Genomic DNA, 13313 nt, shown 5'->3' with positions numbered 1-13313 from the left:
AGTGGTGCACCAGCTTGTGGAGCAGACGGAATCAAATATCCTGCACGTAATGTCTCGGCTTAATTGTTTTTTTTTTGAATGCACAAGAGGCCAATATGTTTTTAAGAAGTTTTGACTCTTAATTTGGCATTTTGGTGTGTGGGGGGGTGGGTTGTGGGTTGTGGGGGGGCTGTTCCTCGGCGCGGAAGAAGAAGAAGAAGAAAAAAGGAGTCGTCTCTCCATGGATTATGCTCATTTAATGATGAAACTATCAGCGGACAGACTGATCTGGAAACAGGCTGATCGTCCTCGGGATTGAGATGGATACATTTCTGTGCTCCCCGCCTTTCACAATGATCACGTTTTGGAATCGCCTGACCTGGTTTGTAACAATGTTGTGATCCCCGCACACACGCTTGGATTTACATTACAACATTATATCCGCCGGGGCTTCATGGATGCATTCTGCACTTCTTCTTTCTGGACCTGAATACGCCCATTCCTCTGCCCGACCATCCCGAGTCTATTATCTGGACCTCTGGTGAGGTTTATAAGCCTGCTTGTTCTTTTTTTTTTTTTTTTGTTGTGGTTGTTTTTTTTGGCAGACTCAGTAGCCCTATACGGGAACCGATTTGTCAGCCCTGCTCGGTGTTTGATACCGATGTAGGATCTCGACATGCCCAGCGCTGACGACCCCAACGGCGGACGATTATGACTACAACAGCGAATTGGGTGGCTAACGGGGCAAGCCTTGAGGACTGCCACTCCAACATCTTCTCTCTGGTACGGTATCCGTAAATCATGCTCGTCACAGACACGCGAGCGCAGTTGAGATTGACAAGTCATAAGACCCGTGGGAGGCACGCTTAAATGTGTGCCTGCTGTACAAAGGTGAACCAATAGCTGGTGATGTTGTTATTAGGCGATCATTAACTCGGGTTAATGATCCGAGAAAAAAAAAGAAGCACCATATCCCGCATGTTAGGATAAGACATCTCAGCCCAGAGGCTAAAGTCAACATGGTATAAAAAAGAATACATATTTTATTGTGTGATTTCATATGCTACCCAAACAAACTGACCACTTGTTTTGGCATGCGTTTGCAGGTTCGGCACGAGTTCAGTAGATAAACAATAGATAAACACTAATGTTTCCCCCATCAAGAGCACAGTGTGCTCTGGCCATTATCCTCCCCCCCTTTAAATAATCATTTCACTGGAACTCTGTTGCATTGCCAAGCAACTAACTTGGAAAGAAGGCGTACAGCTGCCTCTGTCGAATATTTCTAAAGCCAGGGAATAAAAACAGAGGTTTTATTTTTTTAGTGAATCATTTAATGTGCTGATGGTGCACCAGGTTATAAATGAGAAGATTAGGGATCATTTTGTGTGAATGTGGAGCAGCTCACAGTCAAAAAACATTCAGATGAAAGTTGATGCCATAGTAATGTCGCCTGGAGAAAGGAAGGCCAATAAGATTTTGACAGACAGCAGCATGTATCACAGCGGAAACAACACTTTCACACTCTAAAAAAGGTGTTTTTTTTTTTTTTTTTGGGACTCCACAGGCAGTGTCATTGTCGCAGTAGTCGCTGGTTTTGAGGGAGGAGGAGATTGAGCAGTGTGTTTTCACAGTTTTCATTCTGCAATCAGCGAGTTAACTGTCCTACTACAACAGGCAGCCAAGTGGAAAGGCATGCAGTAGACTGAGCTCAGACACAGACCGCTGAGAACCACAACAACATAGGGGTCCTGAGGGCCTTTTAGGTGATCATGGAGGCTGTCCACCAGCCTGTTACACTGCTGGGGTTTTAAATGGTGGATTTTGATTTATTTCATTTTTTTTGGGTGGATAGAGAAGAGAAATAAACTCGTCACACAGCTTGCAGATAGCTCTAAAATTCCAATCATAGCACTGGCAGTTCTTCCTTCTCGCGCTTTTCAGTAGTTTTTGTGACTGTAAGCAGGGAGAGTTGGATTCAAAATAGTATCTTAAGCTATTCAAAAGCATATTTTTTGAATTTCTGTGCACTGGTGTTGAAATAAATGTGACCATGCTCCAGTATCAGACGTCTTAAATTCTCTAAGCCTGACGTATGACAGTTGTAAAACAGCTATTACGTCCCTGTCAACGTCTCAGTTGAGGTTATTCCCTCATGGAACAAGCTTTTATTCACTCGCTTTGACGTTGTTGGCCATCGTGCTGGCCCTGTGAACATCCCTTTTCAAACGGAGGGAGAAAGAGACCATCCATCAGCTGGCTTGTTGAGAATATTTATGACTGGCTAGTGCCACAGCGGTTGCTCACTGGCAGGGCTCCTACAGGGAAGTCCAAGACTGTACAGAACACTAATGACACACCAAGTGTCCCGATTAGAGGATACAACTGAGACGACGAGACAGAGGGATGCACGTTGCATCATGATGTTGAAAATGAGAGGTCACGCACAATAAGCTTAAGAAGTGGAGGCTGAAGTGCTGTTATTATCACTAAAATCAGGTGTGATGCTCCAGCAATGCAAAACTTACATCTGTATTTCACTCGTTATTGATTTTTTTTGTTCAGTTATGATTTCCTGCTTGTATTTGACCACTTGTGTACTTGGTTTAGTGTGGAAACAATTGTTGATTCACTGATTAGTCGATCAACAGGAAATTTTGAGTGAACAATTTTGGTAATCTTTGAATATTGGAAATTTTCTGTCAGAGAAAAAGGCTGTGCTTTTCTCTGTTATCATAGCCAGTGGAACACCTTTTGGGTGTTAAAGGATGCCACCCTTGTTCAAGGAAACTGCAGTGGGCATTTTTCACAATTTTCTGACATTTTATTGACCAAAAAAATAGTTCAATCAATAGAAAAAACTGCAAAAATGATAATATGTATTAGTTGCAAGCATAACTTGGACATTTAGAGTCCCCCAAATGACCTCTAATATTGATCCTTCTTAACCCTATCTCCAGGTCATGTTGGCTATCTTCTCACATAAAGGTTTTGTGGCTAGCTGGTGAGCACTCTGGTCTGACAGCCTGTTAAACAGCATTCTAACATGCTCTAACCTCGTCCCTCACACAGATTTACCGCCTGTTATAGCAACCCGCATCAATAAAAAGTACCTTTAGAATGCATAAGTGCCCATACTGTGGGGACTTTATGGGGGACGCAGTGGATAACTGTCACATGCTCTGTGGGGCCGGTGTCACACACTTGAGATCGGTGCCGTCACATAAACCCACAAAACAACTGTGTTGTGTTGTGCTGGCAATGCTCCGTCTGTGACAGAGAGCAAAAACAAGACCCTTGTAAGTGTGAGAGAAGATCCTAGCCGAGGTGTGCTGCTAAATTGAAGCGGCGACGGAGGAGGGGAAGGGTGGAGGACGAGAGGAGAAACAGAGGAATGTTTTCAGCCGAAGGAGTGAGACTGCAGCGAAATCTGTTTTCATTTTAGGAAAGTATTATGACTGATGTGCATTTCCTGACTGCTAGCCTAAGCCTATTTGAGAGAGAAACGGTGAGAGAGTGAGACAGCGCAAGAGAGAAAATAAAGGAGGGAGGAAGGTAATGAGAGAAAGCGAGAGCGAGCGAGAGAGAGAGAGAGAGAGAGAGAGAGAGAGAGAGAGAGAGAGAGAGAGAGAGAGAGAGAGAGAGAGAGAGAACAGTGTTCTTTCTGTGGACTGGGCCTGTTTTTATGACGCCAACTTGAGCCAGAGTCCCAAGCCTGAATATGAAATGCAAGGAGACAGTCGAGAGTCTCACGATGCAGGAATCCTCAGTGTGTGTGTGTGTGTGTGTGTGTGTGTGTGTGTGTGTGTGTATGTGTGTATTGTAAACACTGTAAAACATCTAGACTCGGGAGACAAACTTCAAACACCCATCACATTATACACACGCAGACAAATACACACACACGGATGCACTCACCAACACAGACAGGGAAAAAATAAACACCCACATGCACACGCAAACATGTTTCACAAATGCAACACACGTGCACATAGCAAATCTTCCACCCACACTTGCATGTTTTGTCTCCTTTTATTTGGGTTGTGGATGCGTCCTATATCCCAAGGACGCAGGCTTGTACAAACACAGGTAGAATGCAGCACCCTTAATTAAAGGACTTCCTCTGTCCCCCCTTCGCTGACAGAGTGCACCACTGGTAATTAAGTGTCCTCAAGTGGAGGTCTAATGTGATCAACCAAGAGGTGCTCATTAGCCACACTGTATTCCAATAGAGATCTTGCATGTGTAATAATGATGCTACTGTCTGGCATGGAAATAAAGTGCTAAGAGATGATAAGGAGGAATACCATTAACAGCAGGGTCTTGATTTATGGCAGGTGAGCGGCCGTGCCTTGTAAGAGAAAGCAGGTAATCAGGTACGGTGCCTTTTTAATATGGGCTGTTTGCATTTCCTCGTTATTAATAGTGGTGGATGTTGCAAGGATGCTTACGGATGAGAAAGAGGCAGCGGTTGGATGGAGTGTGTGTGTCATGATCCAAAGGGCCAAAGAATCGGTCAAACAGGGCCGGGCATCGTTTGTGCTAACACCATACCTGAGTGTTGGTACTGATGCCAAAACAAGGTTATTTATGACACATGGCTGCTACAGCTTGTCCTCTTTTATTTAACAAAAGAAGCCAAAGTTATCCCATATTAAACTAGACCTTGACCAATACATTGATATTATATGTAAATCTGGCTGGATATTTTGAATATGTTACATTTTAGTAAGAACTTTAGTGCAAAATGAACATAAGGTGTAAGGATCAGAATTTATGTGTCGTCCAAATGATGTAAATATTGCCGTAATGTAGTTTGGCAGCTGTTTTTTTGACAATATAGAAAAATATATACAATAGACACTTTTACATCGTCCTGGCGATCTATTTTGTCATATTGCCCCTATTTGGAGCATATGTTGATAAGATACAGATTGATACTTACATACTAGTACTATTTTTTCAACTGTGAAATGTCACACTATAATAACCTTGTAATTTCTTATGGCTATAAGTAAAAATTTTGCCAAAATATCATTAGAATTTTGTATCCACTATAGCCTAAACAAAAGCATTTTGTCTAAATAAACATCGTCTACAATTAACAACATTTTAACTGAGAGGCTGGTCATATTCTATACTTTTGTTATATTCAACAATTCTCATAAAAGACCAAATACTTTTTTATTTTATTTTTTCTGTCCACTCAGAACAGTCTTATATATGATACAACTGAAAGGAACTTTTGAATATCAGATCTTTGCAGTCCTGTGAATATTAACAGTTAGCCCTCGCCAAGACAACGGCGGCCAGGCCACCAATCTAGCCCTGGCGACCGGAAATACTTACAGGCTGGGTTAGGATTGCAAACAAACGGGGAACAGAGGAGGGTCAAGAGCTAGGCTGAAGTTATTACCTCGTTGGCTCATTGCATTTTTTTCTCGCCAATCTACGGCCCCTGGTGAACAAAATGGATGAACTACAGCTGCAGACAGGTGGTCAGAACAGCTGATGACTCTGGAGCCGGGGTACTGTGCATTTAATTGAGCACACTAGTAGCTGCAGATAAAATGCTTTGGCGCTTATTTTGCGTAGAACAAGCTGTGATACATTTACGATATTCGATACATCGCCCACTCCCTTACTTGATGTCTAATGCACAGAGGTATAAGATACATCAGACTTTGGCTACACAGGCAGTAATTGTTTGCAGGATCAATTTATTCTTCCAGGATTTCACAGGATTTGTTGACAATAAAGATTATATATTATGACCAGAATTATCGTGTTATGATCTATCCAATCAAGAGACCGGATAAGTAAACATCACTGTGAATCTGCCAGCTGGTGGTGAATAAAACTATAAAAAATTGAGTTCATATTGAGATATCTAAGGATGACATTGAAGCCATGCCAGCATCCTCTTACAGGAGGAGAGGATCAGTCGGGGTTTCCAAGGCATCAACCCCAGTCTTCTGCTGCGTGCCCTATGGAGCAACTCCATCTGGTTGCTTCTCACTCAACAGTCCACCCCCCCTACGCCCAACCTGTGCTTTTGGCTCCGCTCACTTACAGTTTTGACAGCTAGTGCTGGCTTCACCTTGAGACTGTGTGTGTGGCGCCTCCCACTAATCTGCCCCTGTCACTGCCGTGGGAATCCCTTGTCATCGCAATGGGACTCAACCGGGCAGCGGCTCACCTGTGTGAACAAGGCATTCTGTATGTCAGACACACGCTCATACAGGCTACCTCAAGTAGTTTGCTGCCATAACAAAATGATTTGTGAACAAGGATTGCTCAGTCATGCCTCTGTTTTTACTGCACATCTCTTTTCTATTAAATTCTCCCAGAGTGCAGTCATGGATCTTATCTGAGCAGTAGGTTTGTCAGGGCCCTGCCACAGAGGTGAAGAACGGTTCAAAGACAGGACAAGGAGGGAGGGATGAGGGAGGGAACCACCGCTGGTCCCGGCGGTGGAAATGGGACGGGATGGGCAGGAGTATTTTGGAGCATGGTGGCTTGAGTGTGAAATATGTAAGCCCTGCAGTGCCAGCTGTGTTCTATTCTTAGCGTCTGCTGGTGCTCCTGCATGTGTGCTGGGCAACAGAAGGCTGAGTGGGAAGGGAGGGTTGGTAGGAATGGGCAGTAGCTGGTGCCACCAAGTGCTTGTGATTGCTGGAAAGTTAGCTAGTTGGCTGGCATACAAACCGAGAGATGGACGGAGAGATAGATGTGCATTCAAACTCTATCTTCAGTTAATCTTAAGTAATATCACCAAAGTGTCCTTCAACATCAAAAGTGAAAGTACTCATAATGCAGACCGGTCCTTTTGTATACAGTAAGATACCTGTGCATTAACTTGTAAACATTCTAATGTTGTAGATGGTCGAGGTGGAGCTAATTTTAAACTTTTATACGTTTTGTGCGGCAAAGTACATATCGTAATGGGATATATTTATTAGTGTATTGCGAGTATTTAGTAATATCAAACTGTTTTCAATAAAAAAACGTTTTCAACAGTTCCGGATAAACAAATCCAGAAAAGAGAGCTCATTCAAATAAAAAGGAATGAACCCATGAAACCAAATTACAACAGTTGAAATTATCCCATATTTTCTCTGAAATGCAGCATGAGGAGAAGCAAAAAGAGGCATAACATGTAAATAATCAGGTAAAATTACGTCAGAGTAAAAAAGTACATCAGAGTTAAAAAGTTTTCTTTCACCACGGCTGAACTTAGTTGCTCTGTCTCATGTAGCGAGACTAATTTTTCCCCAGACTCTTCTCCCCTTTCACCACTGTCCTCCAAACTATTACATTTTGGATGTGTGTTGCTCCTCTGTTCTGAACTCAAAGTCTGAGGTTCTGATTGGTAGATAAATTCCAGAAACAGTTTATTTTCAATGATGCTGCTGCTCTCTGTGCCGGCCCACGACCTGTTTGCAATCCCTTCACCTGACTGCAGACACCTTGACAAAGAGAAGTTCTTTAAAAGGGAAACACTGCTCTGATTGTAACTGGGCAAATATTTTCTGCAAGCCAGACAGCTTTGCCAATATCATGGTCAACTGGGATTCAAGTGCAGCTAAAGCACACTTAGGTTAAAGGGTGTCTTTTAGTGCTGCGAAGCAAGGGGAGAGAGAAAACATTAATGTTGGCTGCTGTGCTGTCGCAAATTCTAATTATCATGTGTTCATGTTCCACTGAGAGATTATCTGCGACCAATCAGATGGATACTTGATGAGAACAAACACATTATGTGCAGACTGTTGATTCACAGCCATTTGTGGTGCATGGATTCTCCCTGTGCTGCCAAGTGGCGTCTCTCTCATCTTGAATTAGGCAGACACCCATGATTTTTCAGATGTTAATGAAAATTTGCACAGCTCAATTTGAGTCCTGGCTTGCCTCACTGAATAAATGGACTTTACAGTATAATAGTGAGACACAAAGGGTTTGATAGGGTATTTACCAGGCATGACTGAGAGAGCATGGAGCCGCAGGGCTAAGTGTTTAGGCAGGGCGGTGTTTGCAGAGATATGAACATGCCATGGTACCGTTGTGTCCGTTGCAAAGAGTGAATGGACAGGAGACGAGGACTTGAGTGGAATTACATAAGATGGTGTTGTGTGAGTTGAACATTTTAGCAGAAGTGCGATGGACTTCTAGCGTTAAAGCTCTGATTGTCTGCCACTCCCACTTAGTAAGCAAACAACAGATTACAGACAGCAGCCAGGTGAGTTGCACGTTGAAACTTGTTTAGGTGTGACCTACAGGGAATTTAATGGCTTGGTCCTGCCTACGTCCTGCACACACACAGACACACACACAGACAGACAGAGGCATTACTGCTTTCCCGTTTAAAGCCTTTATATTTTATCTGGTGTCGTGTAATGGAACAAGAAGAAGTCCTGCTGATTTATGCAGGGTTGTCATTTTATCTGAAATGGCATCCCTGTGGAAGAAAATCAATGCGGTAAATTACAAGCCAAATTAGATATTTTCATACCGCTTATGCTCCATTTGCCCAATTTCAGGAACAATCAGACTATTAACTACTTGTCGGCCTTTCAGTAGCCTCCGTGCAGTGCTAATTGTACAATTACTGCGTTGAATTCTCTCATTCTCTCACTCTCTCGCTTAAGAAATCCAGTGAGTAATCCTATACTGCAATGTTCATGTCTTGCTTCTGGTAATCCCAGGACTTTCCTGACGCATGCGTGACATGCTCGATGATATCTTCTGCCAAATTTGAGTTTATGAATTCCAGCTGTAAGGGAACAAATGGAGGTGTAGCTGTGCTCGCGAGAGATAACATGCAGAGATGTACAGTACACACTTCTTTGAGATTGTTTGTATAAAGTAAGGAACAACATTATATTTCCACTGTAACCCTGGAGACAGAAACCTCAAAAATGGAATACCTTGCTGAATTCCTATAGATGTTGTATGTTGCCTAGCAACTGTTTTTACTTTTCCCTCTCTCCTTCTTTGTGATTCTTAGATTTACTGTCTTTGTCTGTGTATTTCGATCATTTCTCGCTCCCTGATGCTTGTCACGGTTAATTAAGTTGCACCAGAGACACTGGTAGCGCAGAGCCTGGTTTATTTATTTGCATGTTAATAATTTAGACTAAGTAGTGCCACTGCTTTAGCCTGTCCCATAACGCTTTAAAAGCCGCCTGACACTGCAGCTTTGTGTTGTTTTTATTTGCCAAATGGCAGGGGATCTTGTCAGCCGTTTCAGATGCTGCAGTGCACTGTACACAATGTCTCGCTGTCCTTATTGGTCTTCCACTGTTGTCGCCTCCTGCCTCCCGCCCCTCTTTGTGTCAGGTGAGAAGTCATGGTTTGATGGAGGCTCTCTGCAGTGTGATTGGCAGGTCTATCCGTCACTCAGCCCTGGGGACTCTCGCTGCTCTAATTAGGTCGCTTGGCTTGCTCACCTCCCAGGGCTGGATGCTACGGCAGAACACAGATCAAATGACGGTCCCTTGTTTTGTAGGGACTTGTAAAGGTGGCGGCAGAAGGCAAAGGAAAAGCATCTGTTTAGTGTCTGCAGCCCCAGAGGCCTTCTTTCTACACCTGTTTGGGGCTTTTGTGTCACTCTCGCTCCCTCACAAGTGCAGCAATGTGCATCACTCTTCATTTGCGGTGTAAGATGCCAGAGGGGAGCGCGACTCCTTGTGGGTTAATTTGATTTCAGCGGGTTAATTGATGAAGGGGGAGTCGTTGCCTGTTCCGATTTCTGCCACTGGCTCTTCTGACTGGTGACTTTTCACTGCTGACATAGCAGCGCCGGCAACCACTGTCTTTGTACACATTTGTGTTATTTTCATGAAAATTGCTTCATCGTGCCAGCTCTGAAAATTGTGTTATTAAAACTGTAATTTCAGTCCTGCTTGACGGTGTGCTGTTTAGCAAGTGTGGTTTAATACGACAGCAATCACTCCTTGAGCAGCTACTTCATCAGAAACACCACTACAAAAAACACAGCCGGTGTGTTTGTTTACAGCGCAGCCAAACAAACTCACATTCTTTTAATAGTCGGTCAATACTTTTCTTTTTCCATCAGACTATGAGCAACCGCCATCAGATTTCATGCTGTGAACAGTGTGAGTAGTTTTACACACAATAGAAGAGTTGTTGATTGCCCCAAATTCCTGTTGTCATAGACGCATTTTTGATGGACGATCATGGTCAGTCTAACCTCTATGACAAATACATTTAATTTCTTCTGACTGCTTCACAATAAAAGCAGCTCTGTGTTTCACCAGTTGAACGCTTTTAATGTGAACAAGCAGCATAAGAAAACGTTTAATTGTCACAAGTGAATAGCAAACAATGAGGCCGATATCACATAGATCAAATTACAAACACAGATGCTGGATTACAGATATGTATTGTGTAATTTACGTAGGTAGGCAATTTCAATTGAGCTTGGAAATGGCCGACCCTGCCACTATCAGTGAAATCTACTATGGGCCATTTCACAGTTATGAATATAATTACAAAAAAAAAAAAAAAAAAAAAATAGCATTTAAAAATTGTGTTTGATATCATGAAAATCTTTATTATAGATTATACATTTGAACAACAGTGTGTCTGGTTAAACCGCTGCTTCAGATAAGCATTTGGTCAATTCTCTTTGTTGGAAATAATTCAATTATACCCTGTTCTTTGACATTGAATGAAAGAGAGATGGATAGTGTTGCATGTGTCTGATAAAGACTACGAGTCTTATCTAAAGACATGCAGGCATAAGAAGCAATCTGAACACAGCCCAAATATTGGCAGCTTGTCAAGTGTCTAAACTGATTTGACGTTGATGAGCAAGCCACGCCACTCTGACAGAATAAGTGTTTCACTTGTGCCAGAGTAGGTAAAACTGCTGATACAAGCTGTCTCTCAATTGCCCAAAGTGCCTCCTTTGTCAGCCTATCAGACTGTGAGGCTCTTTCACCGCTGTGAGATTACTAAAGAAGTGGCATGTCTCTTAGAGGCCACTTGAAAATGTTCAAATCAGCTGCAATACTGATAGAAAAGCGACCTTAATAAAGCTCAAACATCTGCATATAACCAGTCTAAATACAGTTTTTTTTCTTAACGTCTGCAAACAGGTTTTAAAGATTTCTTAGCTTCATGTCTAAATTGTATCAAAATGAACTTGTCATGCAAGTAAAAAAGGAAGCGATCTACAAGTACAGAGCCGTGTTTAAATACGCTGCCGTGACATGCCTCTCTCTGTCCCAGCCAGCTGCAAATCCTTTTGTGTGTGGAAAAAGTCCAACAAAAACATACATTCAGCTGCATGTTGGGAAGTTTAAGAGGTCTGTTCAAAAGGTCCTACAAGTTTCTTTTGAGAAAGAACAGGAGGAGCAAAATATTTGTGCAAGTGCATGTCAAGTGTGTTTTCCTCTTTTTCTGCTATCTAAGTAGTGGAAGTTTCCTCTGCATTGAAAAGCTCCTGATCTTGAAACAATATGCAGTGTATGTATACGTCCGTCTGTTAGACCTTCGGTATGACAAAACTTTTGATTGTCTTTCCCTGGTTATTCCAGTCCTTTGTGTTTGAGCAATGATTAAAAGTTTGTGACTTCCATATTTTCCTTTTGATTACAAGCACATGTCTGGTGCACTGAGGATGACCTCTGGGCCAGTTGCAGATTAGAGTTTTCAAGCAGAGGCTCGGTTCACTTTATATATACAGGAAATTATTTTTAACCCTCTGGTTGTGCGTTTAGGTTCCTATTTGAAATCTAAGTTCAAAGACTACAAAATCATGTAAAGTAATAGAGAATCCATCTCACTGCTAGAAACTAAAAAAGGAGATTTTAACAGAATACTGCAAACAGAGCACAATCTTCCCCCTCGTCTGTTCATATTTAGGAAACATACGGTTTGGCTGTTATCTTTTCTCTGTTTACCAGACAAAAAGACATAAAGAGAAGAGTAACACAAAGGCGAGAGGGAGAGCGTGAGATACTCCTGGTTGTATTCAATAGGCATCCGTGACAGTGAGAGAGTGCTGAGAGATGAGAGGGAGAGCGGAGACAAGAAAGATAATAGAGGTGAGAGTGAGGTCAAAGCTTTGGTCCGTCTTAGCAATGGGAGGAAAAGCTCTTGTTTTTGGGCCTGCACTCAATCAGAAATTGAACCGGCTAACCAACAGAACAAGGGGCTTGGAGCAGTGCTGGCTTTATTGACAGTGAAATAAATCCACTGTCGTTTTCCTTGACCTCTTCGCCTTTTTACCTCTGTGGTAGTTTTAAAAGAGATGGAGACTTCTGCCTCGAATAATCGTTGATTTGCTCTGATGTGCTTTGAAGGATCGCAAGGAATTTGCTGCTCTGGGTTTATATATTTGCTTGGCTCCTTGCCTTTTATATTAAGTATTCACAATCCCACCAAACACATACTCACCACCGCTCATGACACAAGAGGACATTTCTGTCAAGTACATTTTTTTCACATCAATTACACAGTAAAATCTGAGTTGGCTAACACTCCGATTGATGGACTATCTAATCTAAGTTTAAAGGTCCCGTATTGTGAAAAGTGAGATTTCGATGTTTTTTTATTTTTATTATAAAGCAGGTTTAGATTCTACATAAATACTGTGAAAGTATCCAAAGGCTCAATCCACAGAGAAATGCACAAAGCCTGTATTCAGAAACTGTCTTTAAACGAGTCGTCAGGACTTCTGTGCAGTTGTGGTGTCACAACTTTATTACATATATATATATAGGTAGAACGCAGCAGTGCTGTCAAAGTCATTCCCCGACTGCAACGATGTGAAGAGTTCAGATGGGGAAGACCCATAAACGCTCACCAATCGGAGCCTACTGGACTTTTCAGGCTTTAAAGAGACAGGTGCCAAAACGGAGCATTTCAGACGGAGAGTATATATAATACAATACAGGTATTATTATACAGGTATATTCAGACAGACAATAGGATACAAATAGTTTGTTTTTTGAACATTAAAGCATGTAAACATGTTCTTGTAAAAACCCCAAAAGCAAGTCTGAACCTGAAAAGGAATGAAATATGGGACATTTGAAGTCTACAATTAGGCAACTTTTACCTCCAATATTTTTATAACTAACAATGAAAGAACTAAAGCAAAATTGATTAAAAGTTGTTTCTATTTGCGTGACAGGACAGGATTTTACTCACAACAATTGCTTTTTCATCAAAGCTGCAAAGATCATAGCTTGGCACACTTGACAGCTTTTTGTCGCTTTCTCTTATGTTACAAGTGATAATTTATTCATACGAATATAACACTTAGCACTGGTAATACTGCAACTCCAGACTTCATGCATGTGGAT

General features: G+C 42.0%; 1 protein-coding gene across 2 annotated transcripts in view; it reads left to right on the top strand.

Moving 5' to 3' along the window:
- The first annotated feature begins 205 nt into the window (after nucleotides 1-205).
- LOC310958692 (mediator of RNA polymerase II transcription subunit 13-like) overlaps nucleotides 206-13313 on the top strand; it is a 78273-nt gene continuing 65165 nt past the window's right edge. For both annotated transcript variants that reach the window (XM_083929746.1, XM_083929745.1), the window contains exon 1: nucleotides 206-762. In XM_083929746.1, the coding sequence (XP_083785872.1) occupies nucleotides 691-762 (72 nt within the window). In that variant the 5' untranslated portion in view covers nucleotides 206-690. The remainder of the gene's footprint in view (nucleotides 763-13313) is intronic.

Source organism: Echiichthys vipera (assembly GCF_963691815.1).
Source record: "Echiichthys vipera genome assembly, chromosome: 16".
Lineage (NCBI taxonomy): Eukaryota > Metazoa > Chordata > Actinopteri > Perciformes > Trachinidae > Echiichthys > Echiichthys vipera.
The sequence above is the reverse complement of the archived record's forward strand: the minus strand, read 5'-3'. Positions and strand labels throughout refer to the sequence as shown.